The following is an 18,100-nucleotide window of genomic DNA, read 5'->3' on the forward strand; positions in this document are numbered from 1 at the left end:
CGTAAGCTTGTAATGCGAAGCCTGACACCTGGTGAGTATTCAGTAAGTGGTAACTGTCATTCCTGCATCTGGATAGCAAATTGCTCACCATGCTGGAGCCAGGGTGGCAGTGAGCACACAGCCCACAGGATGGGGACTGTTTTCCTTAAGCCCAACTACGGCTCAGTTGAGATCTCTCCAGTATCTAATACATAGCAGATCTCCAGGACAACCTGATTTCAAATAGCACTCCTTGATTGAAGGCATTTCATTCTTAAATGTGTATCTGAATGTAATTTTGTTGTTATATATTTTTAAGGGTCTTTAAATAAGTGTTTGTATCAGAAAAGTTACAGGTCTGTATTTATGGTTCTGAAAATATGATCGCCATACTGATAGTTCTTTAGCTTAGAATGCATCCCTCCCCCAGACACACACACACACACACACACACACACACACACACACCCTCTCTCTCTCTCTAGAGCAAGAATTCTTCCAAAGAAATGCAAAGAAATGCTAGAGAACGTAACAGGACCCCTGAGCGTATCATCTCATTTTTGTTACGGAGTCAGTTCTGCTATTCGGAAGCGTTTTCCATTTGTGTGGTCAGAACACTCCCCCTACCACGGATGGCACAGGATCCTTCCCTGCAGGCAGCCATCGCCAGGCCTCAACGCTGACAATAAAAAGCAGCTAAATTAGAGACTTCACACCGAGGCTGGAGCCGGCTTAATGAGAGACAGCGAACATTTTGCAGGCCACTGAACTTCTGAAATGTGACAATCCAAGCAAATGAAATCATGGTACCTTTCATTGTAGTTTAATTGGACTCAAACTTGGCACGAGGGGCTGCCGAGAGCTGTATCAAGGAGACAGACAGGGATCATACAACAACTAATTCAGCCCACACAACACATCTTACGTCCATCCAGGCTCCACACTGCTCTCAGGACAGACTCTTTCAGTCAACAGAGAGGGAACTACAGCGGAGAAAAGCCGAGATCATAAGGCAGGCCAGACACTGGCATAGTGAGCGGTGGACCTGTCACCCCGAGTTACGCACTTGAAACAGCTCGGCTGCGTGGCAGCCGGTGCAGGCCAATTTATTTTCAAGAGGCAAAGAGACGAAACAAACTTCGGCCCTCTCTTCTGCCTGTTAGGGTGTCAAGACGTCAGTGTCAAGGAGCCCCGAGCAGAAGGGTGAGGGTGAGTTGAGCATAAACACTAACAAGAGGAAAACCAAGCACGGGCCTCCTGTTGAGTGTAGCTCGGATGGAAATCCCAGTCGAGGAACCCAAAAAAGCAGAAAATTACCAGAGCTGTCAGGAATGGGACCAAAATCCTGTCAGGCAGCAGCGAAGGGAATGGAGACCGCGAGAGGGGAAGGTAAGCCCCGAGGGGGGTGATGTTTAAGAAGCAGGTCGGTCTAGGATGTGCACGTCCGGGAAGTTTAGAAGCGGGTCCCGTCTCCTTTGTTCTGTTTCCGAATCCTTTCGGTTCTCTGGGTTGAAAGTGATTCTCTAACCTCAGCCTCTTCTGGCCCACCCGCCCCGCCCGACCACCCGGGCCCACGTTCACTGCGATTAGGACTTTCGGCTCAGCCAGTAAGACGAAGGGAGTGGACAAATTGGGTGCCTGCGTGGAACCGGCCATCCTGGACATTGATTTTTGAAGGTTCGTTAGATAAATGCTGACATCACAGATTGATGTCTCTTTAAACCAGTACCTAGAGCAGGACCGTCTAGGGAATCAAAAATATTGATGTAATGTGTTTGAGCAGACGGCCCACTGGAGAATTCCCCTGCCTAAATGGGACCCATCAATTTAGGCTTTCTTTAATTATTCTAATTCCGCGCATCGCTTCGGGAGGGTGTCTGTCTGCCGAGCGGGTTTTTTATGGGGAGCACTGCCCCAATTCTAGGGGCAAAGGGAGCCCAGACGGGGCGCGCGCGTCTGTTTCTCATTGCTGTTCCGAGCCGCTGTTTGGTAATTAAAATTTTTTATCATAGCCTAATTTTCCCATGCAGTGTGGCCGTGGAATTGACAAGGGACTGATTAATGGGCCGACCCTGGGGCCGGGAGGCTGCCGGGCTGTTCTCTCGTGGAAGGCATGCAGGGAAAATAAAGTTGATGGTTTTGTTTGTGCTTAACCCTTCACCTTGGCACTATCAATAGATTGAAGACATCATTTGTATCTGCAAGTGTTTCTTTAATTAAGACCTTCTAAAAATCTTTCCTATTGATTCATTCCATTATGCTATTGATTAACTGCAGTGGATCATGTACTTGGTCTTCGGCGGACGGCAGCAGCCGGGGCCGTCTGTCATGACTACAGATGCAGGCCGCAGGCAGGGCCCGGGCTGGCGGAGCGTCCTGCGTCCTAATGAGGCGGCCGCGGGCTCGGTGGGGTCTCCCGCCGGGGGGTGGCCAAGCACAGCGCGTCCTTCCGGCTCCGCTGCGGCCACTTAGGGCGGCACCTCGGCCCCTGCAGGCGGGAGGGGTGGAGGGGAAGAAGGGTTCTGCCTCGCATCTGAATTTGGAAAGCGTTGAGCTTTGCATCACCCAGAAATCTAAGCGTGAGGCATGGTTCAGAGGCCGTTGCCTTCCTCCGCTCGCGCTGGGGGCCGAGGCGTGCCCCCGCCACCCACGCGGCTCAGCCCCTGCCAGGCTGGCTGCAGGTGCCTCCCCGGGCTCCCTGTTCGCCAGGAGCTCCCCAGCTGCCCACCGTTTTCGCTTCTGCGACTGGTGGTGAAATCTTCCCCTAGGATGAGAAATCGTGAAGAAACCTGTGGCTAAGCGAGTTCCTAAACTTTGTGTTTTGACCTGCTCCTTAATATTGAGGGTCACGGAAAGTTGTTCTGGTTGGAGCTTGAGGACGAAGGACTTTTTAAGGATGGAGTTTGGTACCCTGGGATGTGCGAAATCAGGCGAGATGGCGCAAGCCCTCAGCACATAGTAGACACTCAGTTAATAAACCAGCCCTTGTTCGCCTGCCAGTGATTCATCTTCCTTCCCCCCGTGCGTGTCCCGCGGCCTCCGCCATGCATTCCCCGCCCGCCCGTCCTCCCAGGAGACTGGAGCACGTGGCCTTCCCGAGGGCCAGGCTGCGCTTCTCCCCCGACGGAGTCCAGCGGGACAGGAAACAGTGTCGAGGCGGGGATGCGGCCTGGAAGCAGGTGGAGTGAGAGAATGGGGTGTCTTTCCCTCTGGCTCTCCAGGAAGCAATTCACTGATTCTCAGAGCGGAAAACCCTGAGACGCTGTAACATCTCCCCTAAGCGAGGTCGTAATGTTCTTCATCTTCAAGGTCGAGCTTGGCCTGGCTTTTGGGTAATGGGTGTGGTCCCGGAGTTTATGCCAGTGGCTTCTCCGTGGTCCCTGAGGAAGGAAGTCAGAAAATGCCCCCCGTGTGCTTTGGGATTGAGATGGGGGGCCGGGGGGTGGAGCTGGTGGCTGCTGGGAGGAATTCTCCTTTCGAAGATGAATATTTAAAATAAAAATCTCCCCATTTAGAGAATTTTAAAATCAAAATTGAATGCAACTTCAGGGCTGATTTATGTTGCTCCTGTTTACTCTTATTAACTGCTAATTGTTCACGTCAAGCCGAACCCTGACATCCTGACATCCTCACGGCCAGTTCCCCCCCTTGTAAACTTTCTAAATGCCTTATTTCTACATTTCTGTAAAATTTGCCATTGTGTACATATCCCAGACTCTTCTCCAAAAAAGAAGGAACTTATTTAGATCTAAGTGTACTTTTCATAATGTAAATTATTTAGAAAATGTGGTAGGAAACACTTTTTGAGGTTTTTTTTAAATTAAATTCATTGGGGTGACTGGTTGATATGGCCGTATAGGTTTCAGGTGTGGGTTTCTATGTTACAAGACCTGTAGATTGCAGGGTGTGCCCGCTGCCCAAAGTCAGATCTTCCCCCGTCACCATATATTCGGCCCCTTTCACTCCATTTCTGTATTTCCTTTTTCAATGAGCATGTTTTATATTAACATGTAATCTATGCCAATAAAAACCATTTTTTTAAAACTCAGAGAAGTATGAAACAGTAAGGTCTCCTGTAATTCTACCATGAGTATTTTAGGGTGTTGCCTTCCAGTCTTTCCCCAACGCGTACCTGGGCACGTACATACCTTTTAAAGCGAAATTAGGCTCGTAACATTTTATAACATTTTATTCCCATTTTATTCCCTTTGTCATAGCTTTCGGTATTCCCTGGGAACGTGATTGTTAATAGAAATAGAATTCCCTTTTGTTGATATGCCATATTTACTTAACTCTTCTCCTATCGTTGCATATTTAGGTGGTTCCCTATTTTTTCCGTATGTAAAATGCCGGGGTGAATATCCTTGTCTGAAAAACCCGTGTGAATCTGTCACCTCAGGACAGCGTCTTAGAAATTGAATTTCTGGGTCAAAGGGCATGTACATTTTTAACACTTCTGACGCGTATTCGTATTGCCAGAATGTTCTTCCAAAAGGTTGACCCAATTATATAGGCTCCCCCAGCGGTCTGAGAGCACCCGGGCAGCCCTGGAAAGTGTGTGTGAGTGTGTGTGAGTGTGTGTGTGTGAGAGAGTGTGTGTGTGTGTGAGTGTGTGTGTGTGTGAGTGTGTGTGTGTGAGCATGTGAATGTGTGTGTGAGTGTGTGTGAGAGTGTGTGTGTGTGAGTGTGTGTGTGTGAGTGTGAGTGTGTGTGAGAGTGTGTGTGAGTGTGAGTGTGAGTGTGTGAGTGTGTGTGTGTGTGTGAGTGAGTGTGTGTGTGAGTGAGTGTGTGTGTGTGTGAGTGTGTGTGTGTGAGCATGTGAATGTGTGTGTGAGTGTGTGTGAGAGTGTGTGTGTGTGAGTGTGTGTGTGTGAGTGTGTGTGTGTGAGTGTGTGTGTGAGTGAGTGTGAGTGTGTGTGTGTGAGAGTGTGTGTGTGTGTGTGAGTGTGAGTGTGTGTGTGTGTGAGTGTGAGTGTGTGAGTGAGTGTGTGTGAGCATGTGAATGTGTGTGTGTGAGTGTGTGTGTGAATGAGTGTGTGTGAACTGTTTCCATTTGATCATTAGGAAAATAGTATCTTCTTGATTTAATTTACATCCCTTAGATTACTGATGAGGTAGAAGTATTTTTTTGTATTTAAATGACTATATTTCTTCTTTGGTGAAATATTTGTCCATGTCTCTCGCCGGTTTTTATTGGAATGTTTGGCTATTTCTCATTGATTTGCAGATTGTTGTTTTTTTCTTTTTAATTAGACGCTGTGCTCCCTTTTCATAGATAATCAGATTGGATTGTTCTAGATCACCAGATTGGATTTTTCATGTAGACACTGAGTTATATTTGAAATATCTGCCAAAATGGCAATGTAATTAACATACTTTTTTACTTTTTAAAAAATGGCCTGTTGGTCTCTGATAAAAAAGATATATGAAAAAGAATCTGACAGTGTCAATCCAGCTCGAGGTAACCCTCTCAGGACACAACCAGCATTTTATTACAGTTGTCAAAAAAAACCCAAAACCCAATAATTTTATTGTTTTGATCATTGAGATCCGGCCACAGATCAACTGAGCAATTAAAATCTCTAAATAACATTCTCTGAATTGTCAAACAAAGGATTCGTTCCCAGTGGAGAGGACTTTTTTTTTTTAAAAAAAAGAAGATAGTTTTCTCTGTATCATCTGTGCCAGTAAATGATCGCACTAATTGGAATATACAGAAAGATTTTACCAGTTTAACAATGCATGACATCCTAATAAGATTGCGACGACAGGCTTCCCTTTTTATGAAAGGCGATGCTCCTGCATGCTTCTCACCTACAGGGGCTCGTGCGTCTTTTTATGACACGTTATAAATGAAAATTTTAGAAGAAATTAATCTGCTTTCCTAAATCTTTGCCATATGCGAAATCGTTTCTTACACGCAGGACAACAGAATCTTGATTTCTGTTGTTTTTATTTAAGTAGTCGTGATAACATGTTTTAGGGACGTCGGAGGGGAATAGAAATGGATCTCATGAAGCGCACGTTGAACGGCTCATCCCGAGTCCCGCCCGTCTGCTGCTGGCCCCGCCTGAAGCCAGATTCCCGTCCTTCCCCAGCTCAGGTGGCGGGCAGAGTGCAGGCTGGGGACAGTTAATGGCAATCTCCCCAGACAACCAGGGCTTAACGTCAATATCCCTCTACCCGAAAATCCATCCACTCGGGAGGCTTGAGCCCCGGCAGGGCTGTGATGGTTTTATGACGGCTCGTGTATATTTACAGTGTGTTTAAAATACTCTTTTTAATTATCATTTGAGTGACAAAGCTTAATCTTTCGATCTTTATCTGCACCTCCTGCTGATGTGTGTTTGTTAGGTAACTGGAAAGCGGGGAAATTTCGCAAACCAGAGCTTTCTGCCAGTAATAAGACAGAGGAGTCAATAGATGATTAACCTGCCTCTCTGCTCTTCAGGGGAATAAAGGAGTCACTTTATAAAATCTCTGAAGGTGGCGCAGGTTTTTTAAAGCAGCGTCCTGGACCCATAGAGTAGCTACACAGGAACGGCAGCGCTTGAATGGCACAGACAGGTATGTGTGGAAAAGAATATCAGAAAGTCATTTGAATATCTTCTTCCAACACAACGACCTAAATCCCCACTGAAACTACGTTCTGTGCATTTGGTGCACACATATATTTTGTGTGATTATGCATATATGTGTACACATGTGTGTATATAGACACATATATGCAATGTCTGTATCACGTGCATATAAATTATCACGTGGAATAAAGCAGCGCGTGCAGTTGGATACTGGTTTCGATTAGATTTTTAAAGGTTAAATAAACAGGATACATCATTATTTGGCCTGGCCTGGCCTACCCTGAAGTGCATCTTTAGTGCTATTTCATTTGGAGCCAGAGGGAGGGCTGGGGTTATTATTCCTTGCTGCACATGAGTGAAGGCACACGTGCAATATCGGATATTTGGGATTTAGAATTAAATACTGAACCTCTGTCTTGATTTTCCAGAGTGATGGGGCACAACCGCCACCCTTTTGAAAGCTCTTGTTTCATATAATAATAGGTTTGGTTTTTAAGCAAAAGCAGAGGCGTACAATTTCAGCTCACCAGTCTGTGTGGTTATTGACACGTGTGATTAACTGATAAAGTTAACGAGCACCATCGTCGTCATATATAAAGGAATGGCAGGCTGCTTAAGACGCCTCTCAAAAAATTCTTAAAAGTCATGGATTGATTTGCAGATTCAATGGGATATTAAAGGCGCAGGCTGTGCCTGGATAAGATAAGCATTCTGTATTAGACTGTCCCGGAGAAAGCCCTCACGTAGCCAGGTGTTTTTATTGACAACTCAGAACGAAAGACAACCATACAGCCCTAGCTAGTTTGGCTCAGTGGTTAGAGTGTCAGCCCTCGGACTGAAGGGTCCTGGGTTCGACTCTGGCCAAGGGCACATACCTTGGTTGCAGGATCGGCCCAGGTCAGGGCACATGCAGGAGGCAACCAATCAATGTGTGTCTCTCTCTTTCTCCCTCTATCTCTCCCTCCCATTTCTGCAAAAGCAATGGAAAAAATATCCTTAAGTGAGGATTAAAAACAATAATAATAATAATAAAGACCATCATACATTCTGCTGTTGGGCAATATACTGTCCTAAGAAACGGACATCTGATCGCTGAAGCCGCCTCTGGGAGCCCAGTAGACTAGCATTGAGTCAAATAAAGCAACTAACCCCAGAGCAAGCCCAGCACCTGCAGAGCTGTCACCTGCTTGGGCCTTGACATTGGAAGCTTGGCTGCCACGTGGAGCTCACTCATCCCCTGAGCAGCGTTTCTCTAGCACCACCAGTGAGTTCTACTCAAGGCCAGCTGTGCACCCCCGGCCACCGAGCTGCTAACATCAAAACGATGCTCCTGTGACTGTCACTGAGGTTTCGGCCGCAGGAGGACAATGTGGAGTTTGGGCCGCAGTTCAGCTAGACAGGAAGGAGAGCTCCCTGCGCGCCCAGGGGAGTCGTCAAAGGCCACGGACAGGGCGCTGCCGAGCAGAGAGCAAGGGCGCAGGTGGGTGAGGGGCTTGGCATCGGGAGCTAGTCAGAAGGAAGAGGGGAGCGAGGTCCAGAGCCAGCAGGGCAGGCCGTTGGGTCAAGAACCCAGGTTAATGGATATGGGAAGAGAAGATTTAAGACTCATACAAAGTTCTGGGCCAAAACGGGTCAGGCAACCAGACAGGAATGTCCTGACAACAGAAAGTCAGAGAAAGAAACAACAGTGGGGGTGCTTCAGCGATCGCACCATGGGACCACTTTAATTTTTGTTTAAAATTTAAAACAGCGAAAGACTTTACAAACTACTCCAAGTAATATTTTTGTTCATTAAGTGAACATTTAGTTCTTGCCATAAAATATTTGACTGAATTTGAATAATATTTTAAGTTGAAATTTATTATTTCATTATTCACCGATTATTTTTAATCAAGAAAATTATTATTGCTACTGATGGTTATATGACTGTTACTGAGAATAATTGTTTTGGAGAGAAGGGTACGAAAAAATGGTCTTCAGCTGTTGGATACGCTATGTGTCCCTGGAGGGGGGCATCGTTTCTGTGAATTCAGTGCCTGCGACAGTCAGTGACAATCGGGAAATACAGGTGCAGGATGGTCCAACCAGGAAGCCGATCCTGAGCACAGTGACCTGGCATCTCCCTGCGTCCTCGGGGTCTGAACTGGCCTCGAGGTGCAGCTGCGGCTGACGCCACGGAAGGAAACACGTCAGTCAGTTTGACTCGAGTGACGGAGCGGAAACAAGCGGAGGACAGACGAACTGTTGACAGTCACCCCGTGTCGGTGCCACCCAGGTAACTGGGATGAGTGGGGCCACTCACGAGACTGGACCAAAGCAACTCCAACTCCAGGCCCTTCTGAACTAAAAATTCAGAAAGTGACATGGCCAAATTCCAGAAGAGGCCAAGCAGACAAACCAGTGGGTGACTAAGTGGCAGCAGAGACGCGGGCTGTTCCACAGCCCAGTGAGCGGAGCAGGACCTGGAAAGAGAGGAATGAAGCCGCTGAGCGGGAGAGGCGGGTCCCTCTCAAACTGGACCATGTGTGTCCGCTCTGAGGGGCGGTGCGACTGGGCCAGTTACCATCATGGGGAATGGTTGGCCCAAATCAGCAGAGCTTCCAATTTTTCAAACAAAAAAATCTGGATTTTTAAGCAAAATCTCTGGATTTCTTTGTATTTTCTTTTAAAAAAAATAACTAATGCACATTTTTAAAAAATTACAAGAGCTAATGTTATTTGGGCCAAAATAAATTGGTAGCTAAATTGGGCCCCTCAGTCACCATTTTGTGCCAGAGCCTTGAACTGTCTCGGGTGACCATACTGCCAGCCGTAGGGTGGCTCTCCTCCTCCGGACGGAATAGCAGGACAGGGCTCATTGTGCTCACAAGAAGAGAGAAGCACCCCTGACTGCTAGAGGCGGTGATGGAGTCACTGCCACAGAAACTGCCCCAGCTTGCAGCCCCAAGTGCTACGGAAGAGACGACACTAGTAACAGTGGCCGTCACCGGTGCAGCTGGTCGCTGGGTGCCTGGCGATGTGCTCCCCGCTCCGTGTCATGCCCTCACTCACCCTCCCAGCAGCTCTAGGAAAGAGGCGTTTGCATCCCTAGTTACAGATGAGGAAACGTCACCAGGTTTTGTCATTTCCCCAAGTCCAGCCACACAGTCCGGACTCCAACCCAGTCCTGTCTTGTGCGTCAGAGCTCAGGATCTCAGCCACGGTGCCTAAGCTGCCAGCACTTAGGGGACTCTTAGCTACACCAAAAAAGCCAGAGCTGGGGTGCCTTGAGTCTCCGTGTGAAGGGCCCATCACCCGAGCCTTGGTGGCTTCCCATGCAACACAAGAATCACAGACTCGTGAGGTGGTTTCTGTTACCTGGTCAATAATTATAGTCCGAACAACAAAGTTTCCCTTTACTCTGGCCCCACAGTGGAGAATTCTCTTTAACAAAGTCCACGGGAAAGGGACTCCTGGATTTGCAGTTTGGCCTGAAGCTCTCGCAGCGTTCAGCTCCTGGAAGACTGTGCTCTGACTTGTGTGCTGCTTAATAGACCACAAAAGTCAACATCCCTCTGGAAGGACAGCCGTGCTCCCGAGGATCCTGGTGAGGCAGGATGTGCGAAACCCACAAGCGGAGCCGAACCCCGTGTCTCCTAATCATAGTGTCACTATTTAAGGAATATTAAATTCGGAGGCTGCCTCGTTGCTCCACACCAAAAAAGGGGCTGGGATTTCCATTTCCCCTTTTGCTTTTCGGACGTAGAATCACATCAACTTTTTTTTTTTCCCAACAAAAGAATGTCTCTTGTCCCTGGGTATGTGGCAGAGCTACAAGGAAGGTGAGGCCACCGCATGGAGGGGAGGGAGAGGAGGTGACTGTCAGAAGTCTGTGCACATTGGAAAGAGGTCCAAGAACGGGCTTGTGGTGCAGTCCCCACTCCCCTCAAAGGAGGCAATTAGACGTTATTTCAGATAGTTTTCTCACTGTGTCCCCGCTCCATTTTTCAGGAACCCTGTGGCAGGCCCCCAATTTCTCTTGTCCTCTAGCCCACTCTGGGGCTGGGCTTATGTGAGCCATGCAGGTATTGGTGTGTCAAAGAGAAATAAAATCCAGTCCGACACCCAAGCAGGACGTGCTCTTGACCAGGCACATGGCCCCAGAGCACCTGACAGGCCCCTACCACCGCCTCTTGTGTGCACAGTGTATCCAGATAAGCACTGGCCGGGTTCAGTCCATGCCAAGCACCCTGCCAGTAGCCAGGGAGGAATTAGATTTGAACTAAAAATAGCAAGCATTGTAAATCATGCAGTTCCCCCAAATGCTGTGGCGTTGTCTGGATTAAGGCACGCGTAGGACAGTGGGAGGCATCTGATCGGAAACTCGGAATGAACAGCCCCACGGAACAGATGGGCACGCTCGGAGGACTTTCCTTCCTTCCTGAGAGGAGGGGCCGTTATTTAAATTGATGTGCAGTGGAAGCCACTGGAACCCCATCCCCGTGATTAAATCTGGATGATCATAGCAAACAGTGACCTCCTCAAATCAGACACGAGCAGAGATACCTCATGGCCCTGGCCAAGGACACGCGCGGGTCGTGCGATGGGCGTTTTAGCCTGGGTGCTAGGTGGGTAGAGACACGGCAGAAAGGGACAGGTTTTTACCGTCAGCCACATGCCCTTTCAGACCAGGGGCTTAGGCTTCTCCCTCACTTAGAGGCACCCCCACTTTCTGCATCTGAGAAACGGCTTGAGTTGGATTCTTCTACCCATATCATGAAGGGGCAGGAGAACTCTGCGGTGGCAGTAAGGGGACATCACGTAGAGGACGCAGTCTGGGCCGTGGAGTGAAGGGTGGCGACGCTCCATCCACGCTGCTCAGCTCCTTTCAGGAAACCTGTGGACAGCAAGCCGCCCGATGTTTCAAACACCTTGGATCCCAGTTCCATGTAACCTTGCTCAAGGGGCTGGGACCTTAGGAGCAGCTTCCCGGGGAAACCAGCACCCCGCCAGCACCAAGACTTTATGTGGGAAAACTGACCTCGGAGAGTCGCCGTCCCGAGCGAAGCCCGGGGCTCGGGGAGCCCGGCCCAGAGGGCTGCTTTGATGAAGACATAAGATTCAGGGGAGCAACAACTCGAAATGTTCTTAATATTGTCTGTGTGTGTGCCGTGGGGTCACGCGTGCTCCGTGTATTTGTTATACTCCTGGGGGCTTCCATACTCCCAGAAAGTTAGGGGAGAGCCCTGTCTCCACCGCGGGGTTTGCTGGCTGATTGTCTATAACGGAAAAACCCAGGTTAGATTAACAGACGCAGGGGCCGTATTGTTTCTCGCCCAATCTTAGGAACCCTTAAGTGTCACTTTCTGATGACAAGCAATTTGTTGTTTAAAAACCTTTTCTGGTGGGAGGGATTAGTCTCGTTCCTTCCTTCAGGTTCAAGGACCCCTTTTGGTTGCATCTGACGAAAGAAAACTTCTGAAAACGGACTTTTTGAGGAGGGAGGAAGGGTGGCAGTTTGGGGGCTCCTCTTTTTATCGGGTTTGTCGTCTCAGTCCTTATGCCGAGTGGAAAGCAACACGTCACATACGTGTATTTTCTTCGTCGTAAAAAGGAGATACTCTTAAAATGTGTTTTTAAAACTGTGATTATATTACAGTGGTTTCTAGGTACCACAGATTAGATTTTTATTAAGGGCATTATTAAATAACTGGTGTTTCACCAACATCTAATTAAATCTTCTATCTAAATTGAACAGAAAATTATGGGCGAAAAGAAAGCATTTAGAGCAGACTTCATTACAGATAAGACTATTATTTGTTCATCTTAAGAATTTGAGACCAAACTTACAAGCAGCATCCTCATCAAATTTCGTCTCTGGGCTGCGGAGCCCTGGCCCCTTGAAAGCAGCCCATTATCTCCCCTCCTCCCCATCCAGCGTCCTGGTCGCTGGCCACACGCCCGCTGTTTAAGGTTACTTTCATTAATTAACCGAAAGTTAATTTCTTTGCAAGCAGAATCTCTGATCCCATTATGTTGTCCTTAAAGCTGAAAGCTTCAGGTTTGCTGGTCTCCTTTGATGGCACAATGAAAAGCTTTCTCTTTATCTTAAGGGACACCGTCTCCAGGGTTTAATTTAATAGTCCTTGAAACGGTTACGGCACAGCCGGGCGGGTTACGGTCATGTGCCTGTTTTAGAAAACCTCGGCTTTGTCGCGGTGAGAGAGCCCGGTGACGGTGCAGACGCGGATGCAAGGGATCTGTGTCCAAGCGAGCCCACGTTTTACCTCCGAGAACAGAACCACCTCCCCCCCGCCCCCAGCGTTCCTTCCACAGCGCCACTGCCCAGCCACCTTCTTGGGTGTGTCGGGAGTTTGGGGGGGTTGACGTTTCGTCCGTGTGCGTTTGCTGCACTTGGTGAGCTGCCTTTTGTTCCCCTGGTGGAAACGAGGCACCCGGGTGGTGCGCAGAGCTCTGGGAAGTGGGGTGGAGCCTGGCAGGCCTGGGTTTGAATCACATTCTTTCCTGGGACTGGCTCTGTGTCCTTGGACAAGTTGCTGAACCCCTGAGCCTCAGTTTCCTTATCAGTCAACTTGAAATGATTGCATAAGAACTAAGACTATTAAATAAAGTAACGGGTCCATACCAGATACTTAGGCCTCTTCCCTTGACAGACTTTAGCAGCTGAAAATGGGTTTCTAGATTTGGGGTTCGTCCTGATATTTGGGAGCTGGCCTTTAGATTGCTACACCAAAAGGAGCAGTTTGGGGAGCTGGTCAGACTCCAGAGAGCATGTTTGGTGTGGATTCGGTGAGCTGGGTTCCACGCTGACCCAAACGCACCTTCGTAGACTTGGGGACCTGGAAATTGTACTCTCCTGTCTCTCTGCATTAGCTCCTTCCTCAGTGATGAAATCCAGTTGCTTTCTGGAGCATTAAATTCAGTGAGCTGAGAGCGGCCCAAGTGTCTTTTCAGAGCCAGCCGCAAGGTGTAGGTCACACAGGGGACAGGACTCTTTAGGTGGCTGGAGTCTCAGGAGCCATCCAGGTACACGGAGAAGCCATTTGGATCCCACTGAGTCCAGCCCTGTTGCAGACACACAGCTGAGATTTACAGAGCCTTTGGGGGGACGGGAGGGCCGCGGAGAGGGGGCCATGCGCGCCCAGACTCGCTGCCGCAGCTGCCCGGGAGCCTGGGTCTGCGCCACGTGCATACGTCGCCTGTACCAGTTCCTAACGGAGGATGCAACTGACTGAGCTCAAGCAGGTCAAAGTCACTTAGGCAGAAAATCCCGAGTCTTGGGAGGAAGCGTCATGTGCCTCTGGGCCCCGGGCAGAGGTCAGAGTTCCCAGGGAATGTATTGGCAAAGATCCTGTCTCCTTTGGTGCCTCCCTCACGGCTCCCCCATGCTTTTAGGCAGAAGTATGGTCAATGCTATTGATTGGTTGATCTGATAATCCCGCGGGCTCCCCGGTGTGTTCGATTTCCTCCTTGGGGATGGCTGTAAGTGTGGGCAGAGTGTGTGCTTCAGCCGGGGAGCTCTCGTGGGCCTTGCGTCGGCAGTCTTCTGCGGGGCGGTGGCCGCGGGCACGACAGCTCCAATTATTCTTCCGGCTGTCACATTTAACCCTGCCCGAGACCATTTTTCCCCAGTCGTCCACATTTTGTAGACTTGGAAAAAGACACTTTGTCTCCCGCATTGGACCTCTAGGGTCTTTTGCTGTATTAGCATATATTACATTTAGATGTTTAGACTTTTTAATTTCGTTTTCTGTTGCGAGCGCACTCCGCCCTCTCCCTTCCCCTCCTTCCCACGCCCTCCATGGCAAAAGTCGTCTCCACCTTTGTCTTTGTCCTAGACCCGTCGTCAAACATCCCGTCTGCCATACCCATCCTTTCAAAAGGCTGGAGCCGCTTTATGAGAGGTGTCCGATTCATGCCGTGTAGTATCGGAGAAAGGGTGACCTTGGGCCAGGGCGGAGTTTTCAGCACAGAGGACAGTGATGATTAGCAAGCTGGCCCCACGTCGCGGAGGTTTGTGTGTTAAGTTGTTTATTTAGGGCCTGACCTGGGAGAGCTACAAAGTTAGATTCCCTCTGATCTGACTCCTTTAGGTAGTTTTCCATCCCACCCTCTCTCTGGCCTCGGCCTCGTTGAAAGGGCAGAGGTGCCCTTGGAAACCCCAGCTACCCTCGGCCGCCGGGGTCTGTGGTGGTCCCTTCATTCCCCACCCCAGGTTACTGCGCTTGACATCAGGCACGTTCTCCGCCTCGGTACAGGGAGTGCAGGGTGACTGCTTTAACCCCCTCTGCAAAACAACCACCACAAGGCCTCCAAGCAGAGAAAGTTAAGCCTAATTCAGATTTTTTTTTAAAGTGAAAAAGGAATCCTAAATAACCTGAGAAACGAGGTTCATAATGGGAGCCCCAAGAAGCCCTTTAACCTGGGCATAGTCCTATCCCACAATTATATACAATTTCACACCTGACTGGAGCTGTTCTTTGAGCAAAAATGACCGTTTTTCTGCCTGCACTAAATGAAGCACGAGGCCCATGTATCCAGCTGCAGGGAAACGTCGGCCGGCCTGCCTGCCCAGCCTGCTTGTAATCAGCGCTCCTGATGGCAAGGGCACTGCAGGATCAAAAGAGTTAATAATTGGATCCTGCCCACAGCGACCACACAATTAAGGGCAAGATTAGCAGAGATGAAAAATTTATTGTGAAGACGCAGCGCCGGTCGGCAAAACAGAATGATTTCACCGAGCAGTTGCTCTCCTGCCATAATCCTAATGATCAGCTCTATTCCACTAATAATGGGACAAAAACTAATTGCAGTGCGGACAGGACAAATCTTTTTTAATCTGCGTTGTCATCCCAACTAAGTCCCAACCCATTTGTATTAACCTCTGCTGACAGAGTCACATGATGGACATAATTTCTTATAATTTACCAGCTATGGAGCTAACCTTTCTTCATCAAATATTCATAAAGGCAGGATCCGCAATGATTTTCTGTCTCTCCTCATATTTACAGCTTGTTGTCTTCTTCCTTTTTACAGTAATTTGGACACAATTGAAGTCAGATGGAATTAAAGTTAAATGCCTTTAGCAACTAAGGTGCCTAAAAGCAAAGGCTTAGGGGAGGGGGTGGCGAACCGGAGGGGGAAAGCTTGTGTTCCCAAGACCCTTCGCACCTCAGAGGTGTTCCAGGGGGCTGCCCTCCCCCTAAAGGGAAAAGCAGAGTCAGCCCAAGGATAAAATGCCACCCTCTTGTCCTGCCCAAGCGCAGCTCCTAGGCCTGGGGGTGGGGGTGGCGGTGGCGGTGGGGGCCTCTGAAGCCGAGTTGAGTCTGGGAGCCCCAGGCCCTCCTGCCTTCGGGACGTGCTGGAGACCTGGGCTGCGAGGCCAGGCCCTGCTGGAGCCCGTGTGCCCAGAGGGGCCCAAGAAACAGCCAGGGCTGTAACGGTGCACAAGAACCGCGGGTACAGCTACTTAGAAAACAGCCCTGAGTGTCTGAGACCACTCCTGAGAGCAGTTTTTGGTAGGAAAACATGTTTCCACTTTGCATCTTTGTTGCTTTGACAGTTTTCTTAGAGACATGTAGATGAAAGACGTTTTATAAAGCTTAGCTGTTTAAAATAAGTGTAGTCCTCAGTCTTTTACCCTCACTCTGCCCCTGCAAGCCTTCGGTTTCGGTGGGATGGCAGAAGATTGGGGAAGGTGAGACAGACAGTCGAAAGAACTTCCTTTTCCTACTCCAGACCTCCGCTGACCCTCCCTTTACTATGTAGGTAGTTGTAAATTCGCCCTTAAGATGTAAAGGAATTGTTAGTTGACTTCAAAGTCCTATTGCCCGAGCCAAGAATTAACTTCTCGCTGAGTTCCCAGAATTCTGGCTGGTAGACAGAAAATTAGAACTGAAGACAGTTATATTCTTGACTAACTGAGTCACATCTCCAGCTAAAGTATTTTGTTTCATTCACCGTCAGTCAGCATCTTTATTTTTGAATTACACAAGTATTGAACAAATATTAAAACATTAAAGCTTTACAAAGTCCTCCTTGACCACTACCCACAATCTCAGACCTCGCCCTTCCACTTATTTTTCTGTTCATTTAGGGGCAAATACAGGTCTTCTTTGTTCTACATACATGGTTATTCTACTACACAAATCAATACCCAACTTGCCTTCACTACTCAATGATATACCTTATGTTTGAAAGTCTCTTTCTGTTAGAACATATAATATAAATCTGTTTTATTGTATTTAATTGTTGCTGAGAAGTTCATAGTATAGATACAGTGGAGTTTAGTATTATTCCCACAATGAGACAAACAACCCAGTTTAAAAATGGGCAAAGGACTTGATTAGACTTTTCTCCTAAGAAGATCCACAAATGGCAAATAAGTATATGAAAAGGTGCACAGCATCATTAGTCCCTGGGGAAATGTAAATCAAAACCACAATGAGAGATTGCTTCCTACCTACTAGGATGGCTCTAATAAAAAAGTAAACATAATTAAAAAAAAACCAAAATCACAAGTGTTGGCAAGGATGCCCCGGAGTTGGAACCCTCTGACACTGCTGGCGGGCCTGTAAACTTACACGGTGCCTTTGTAAAGCTGTTCGGCGGTTCTTCAAGAAGTTGAACATAGAATTACCATATGACCCAGCAATTCCCCTCCTGGGTCTATACCCAGAAGAATTGAAAGCAGGGACTCAAACAGATAGTACTTGTACACCCGAGTTCCTAGCAGCACCAGTCACAGTAGGCAAAAGGTGGAAACCACCCAGCTGTTTCCCAGCAGATGACTGGACCAACCAAACGTGTTATGTCCATACAAGGGTATTATTCAGCCATAGAAAGGAATGACATTCTGATGTGGGCCACAGCCTGGATGAACCTTGAAAACATTGTACAAAGTGAAGTAATCCAGACACTGCGGGAAAAACTTGCTTTATTCCACTTATGTGAATGATCTAGAGTAGGAAAGCTCACGGAGACACACAGGAGCTTAGAGGTTTCTAGGTGCTGAGGAGGGGGCATGGGAAGCCGCTGCTTAATGGGTGCAGGGCCTCTGTTTGAGGTGATGGAGGAGTGTTAGAAGTAGAAGGTGGTGATGTTTTTACAACATGGTGAATACAGTTAATACACTGGGCTGTGCACCTAAAAGTAGTTAAAATGGTAGGTCTTATGTTATTTTTTTTTAACCACAGTAAAAAAGTTAATGGAACCAGATAAAGAATTTGAACATATCGTCTGAAGTTACAAAGGTATCCAATTAAGGAACTAAAAATGCAGAAAACACTGTTTCAGGTATCTATCACTACATCACAGATCACCCAAAACTCAGTGCCTGAAGACAACCCCAGTTTTTATTCTCACATCAGACTCTGGCCTTGGGGGGCTGACTGGGGCTCAGCGGGACAGAGGCTTCTTCTCCTGCCTCATGGGGGGTCTTGCCTGTGATTAGAGTCAGGTCGCAGCTGACTCCAGGGTTGCTGGGCCTCTCCCTCTCCAAGTGGCCTTGCCGTGTGGTCTCTCGAGCAGGGTACCCAGAC

The 18,100-nt window shown here is 48.3% G+C and overlaps 1 protein-coding gene across 2 annotated transcripts in view; it reads left to right on the plus strand.

The window, feature by feature from the left end:
* The window catches only part of FTO (FTO alpha-ketoglutarate dependent dioxygenase), a 316,814-nt gene that overhangs the window by 281,565 nt on the left and 17,149 nt on the right, over window positions 1-18,100 (plus strand). The window contains exon 9 of one of the 2 annotated variants that reach the window (XM_087827442.1): window positions 9,973-10,130. The exons of the other annotated variant lie outside the window; for it this stretch is intronic. Within the exon in view, the coding sequence (XP_087683568.1) occupies window positions 9,973-10,090 (118 nt within the window). The 3' untranslated portion in view covers window positions 10,091-10,130. Of the gene's footprint in view, window positions 1-9,972; window positions 10,131-18,100 lie in introns of those variants that run through there. 2 annotated transcript variants of the gene reach the window in all.

Source organism: Miniopterus natalensis, chromosome 18 (assembly GCF_054644295.1).
Source record: "Miniopterus natalensis isolate mMinNat1 chromosome 18, mMinNat1.hap1, whole genome shotgun sequence".
Lineage (NCBI taxonomy): Eukaryota > Metazoa > Chordata > Mammalia > Chiroptera > Miniopteridae > Miniopterus > Miniopterus natalensis.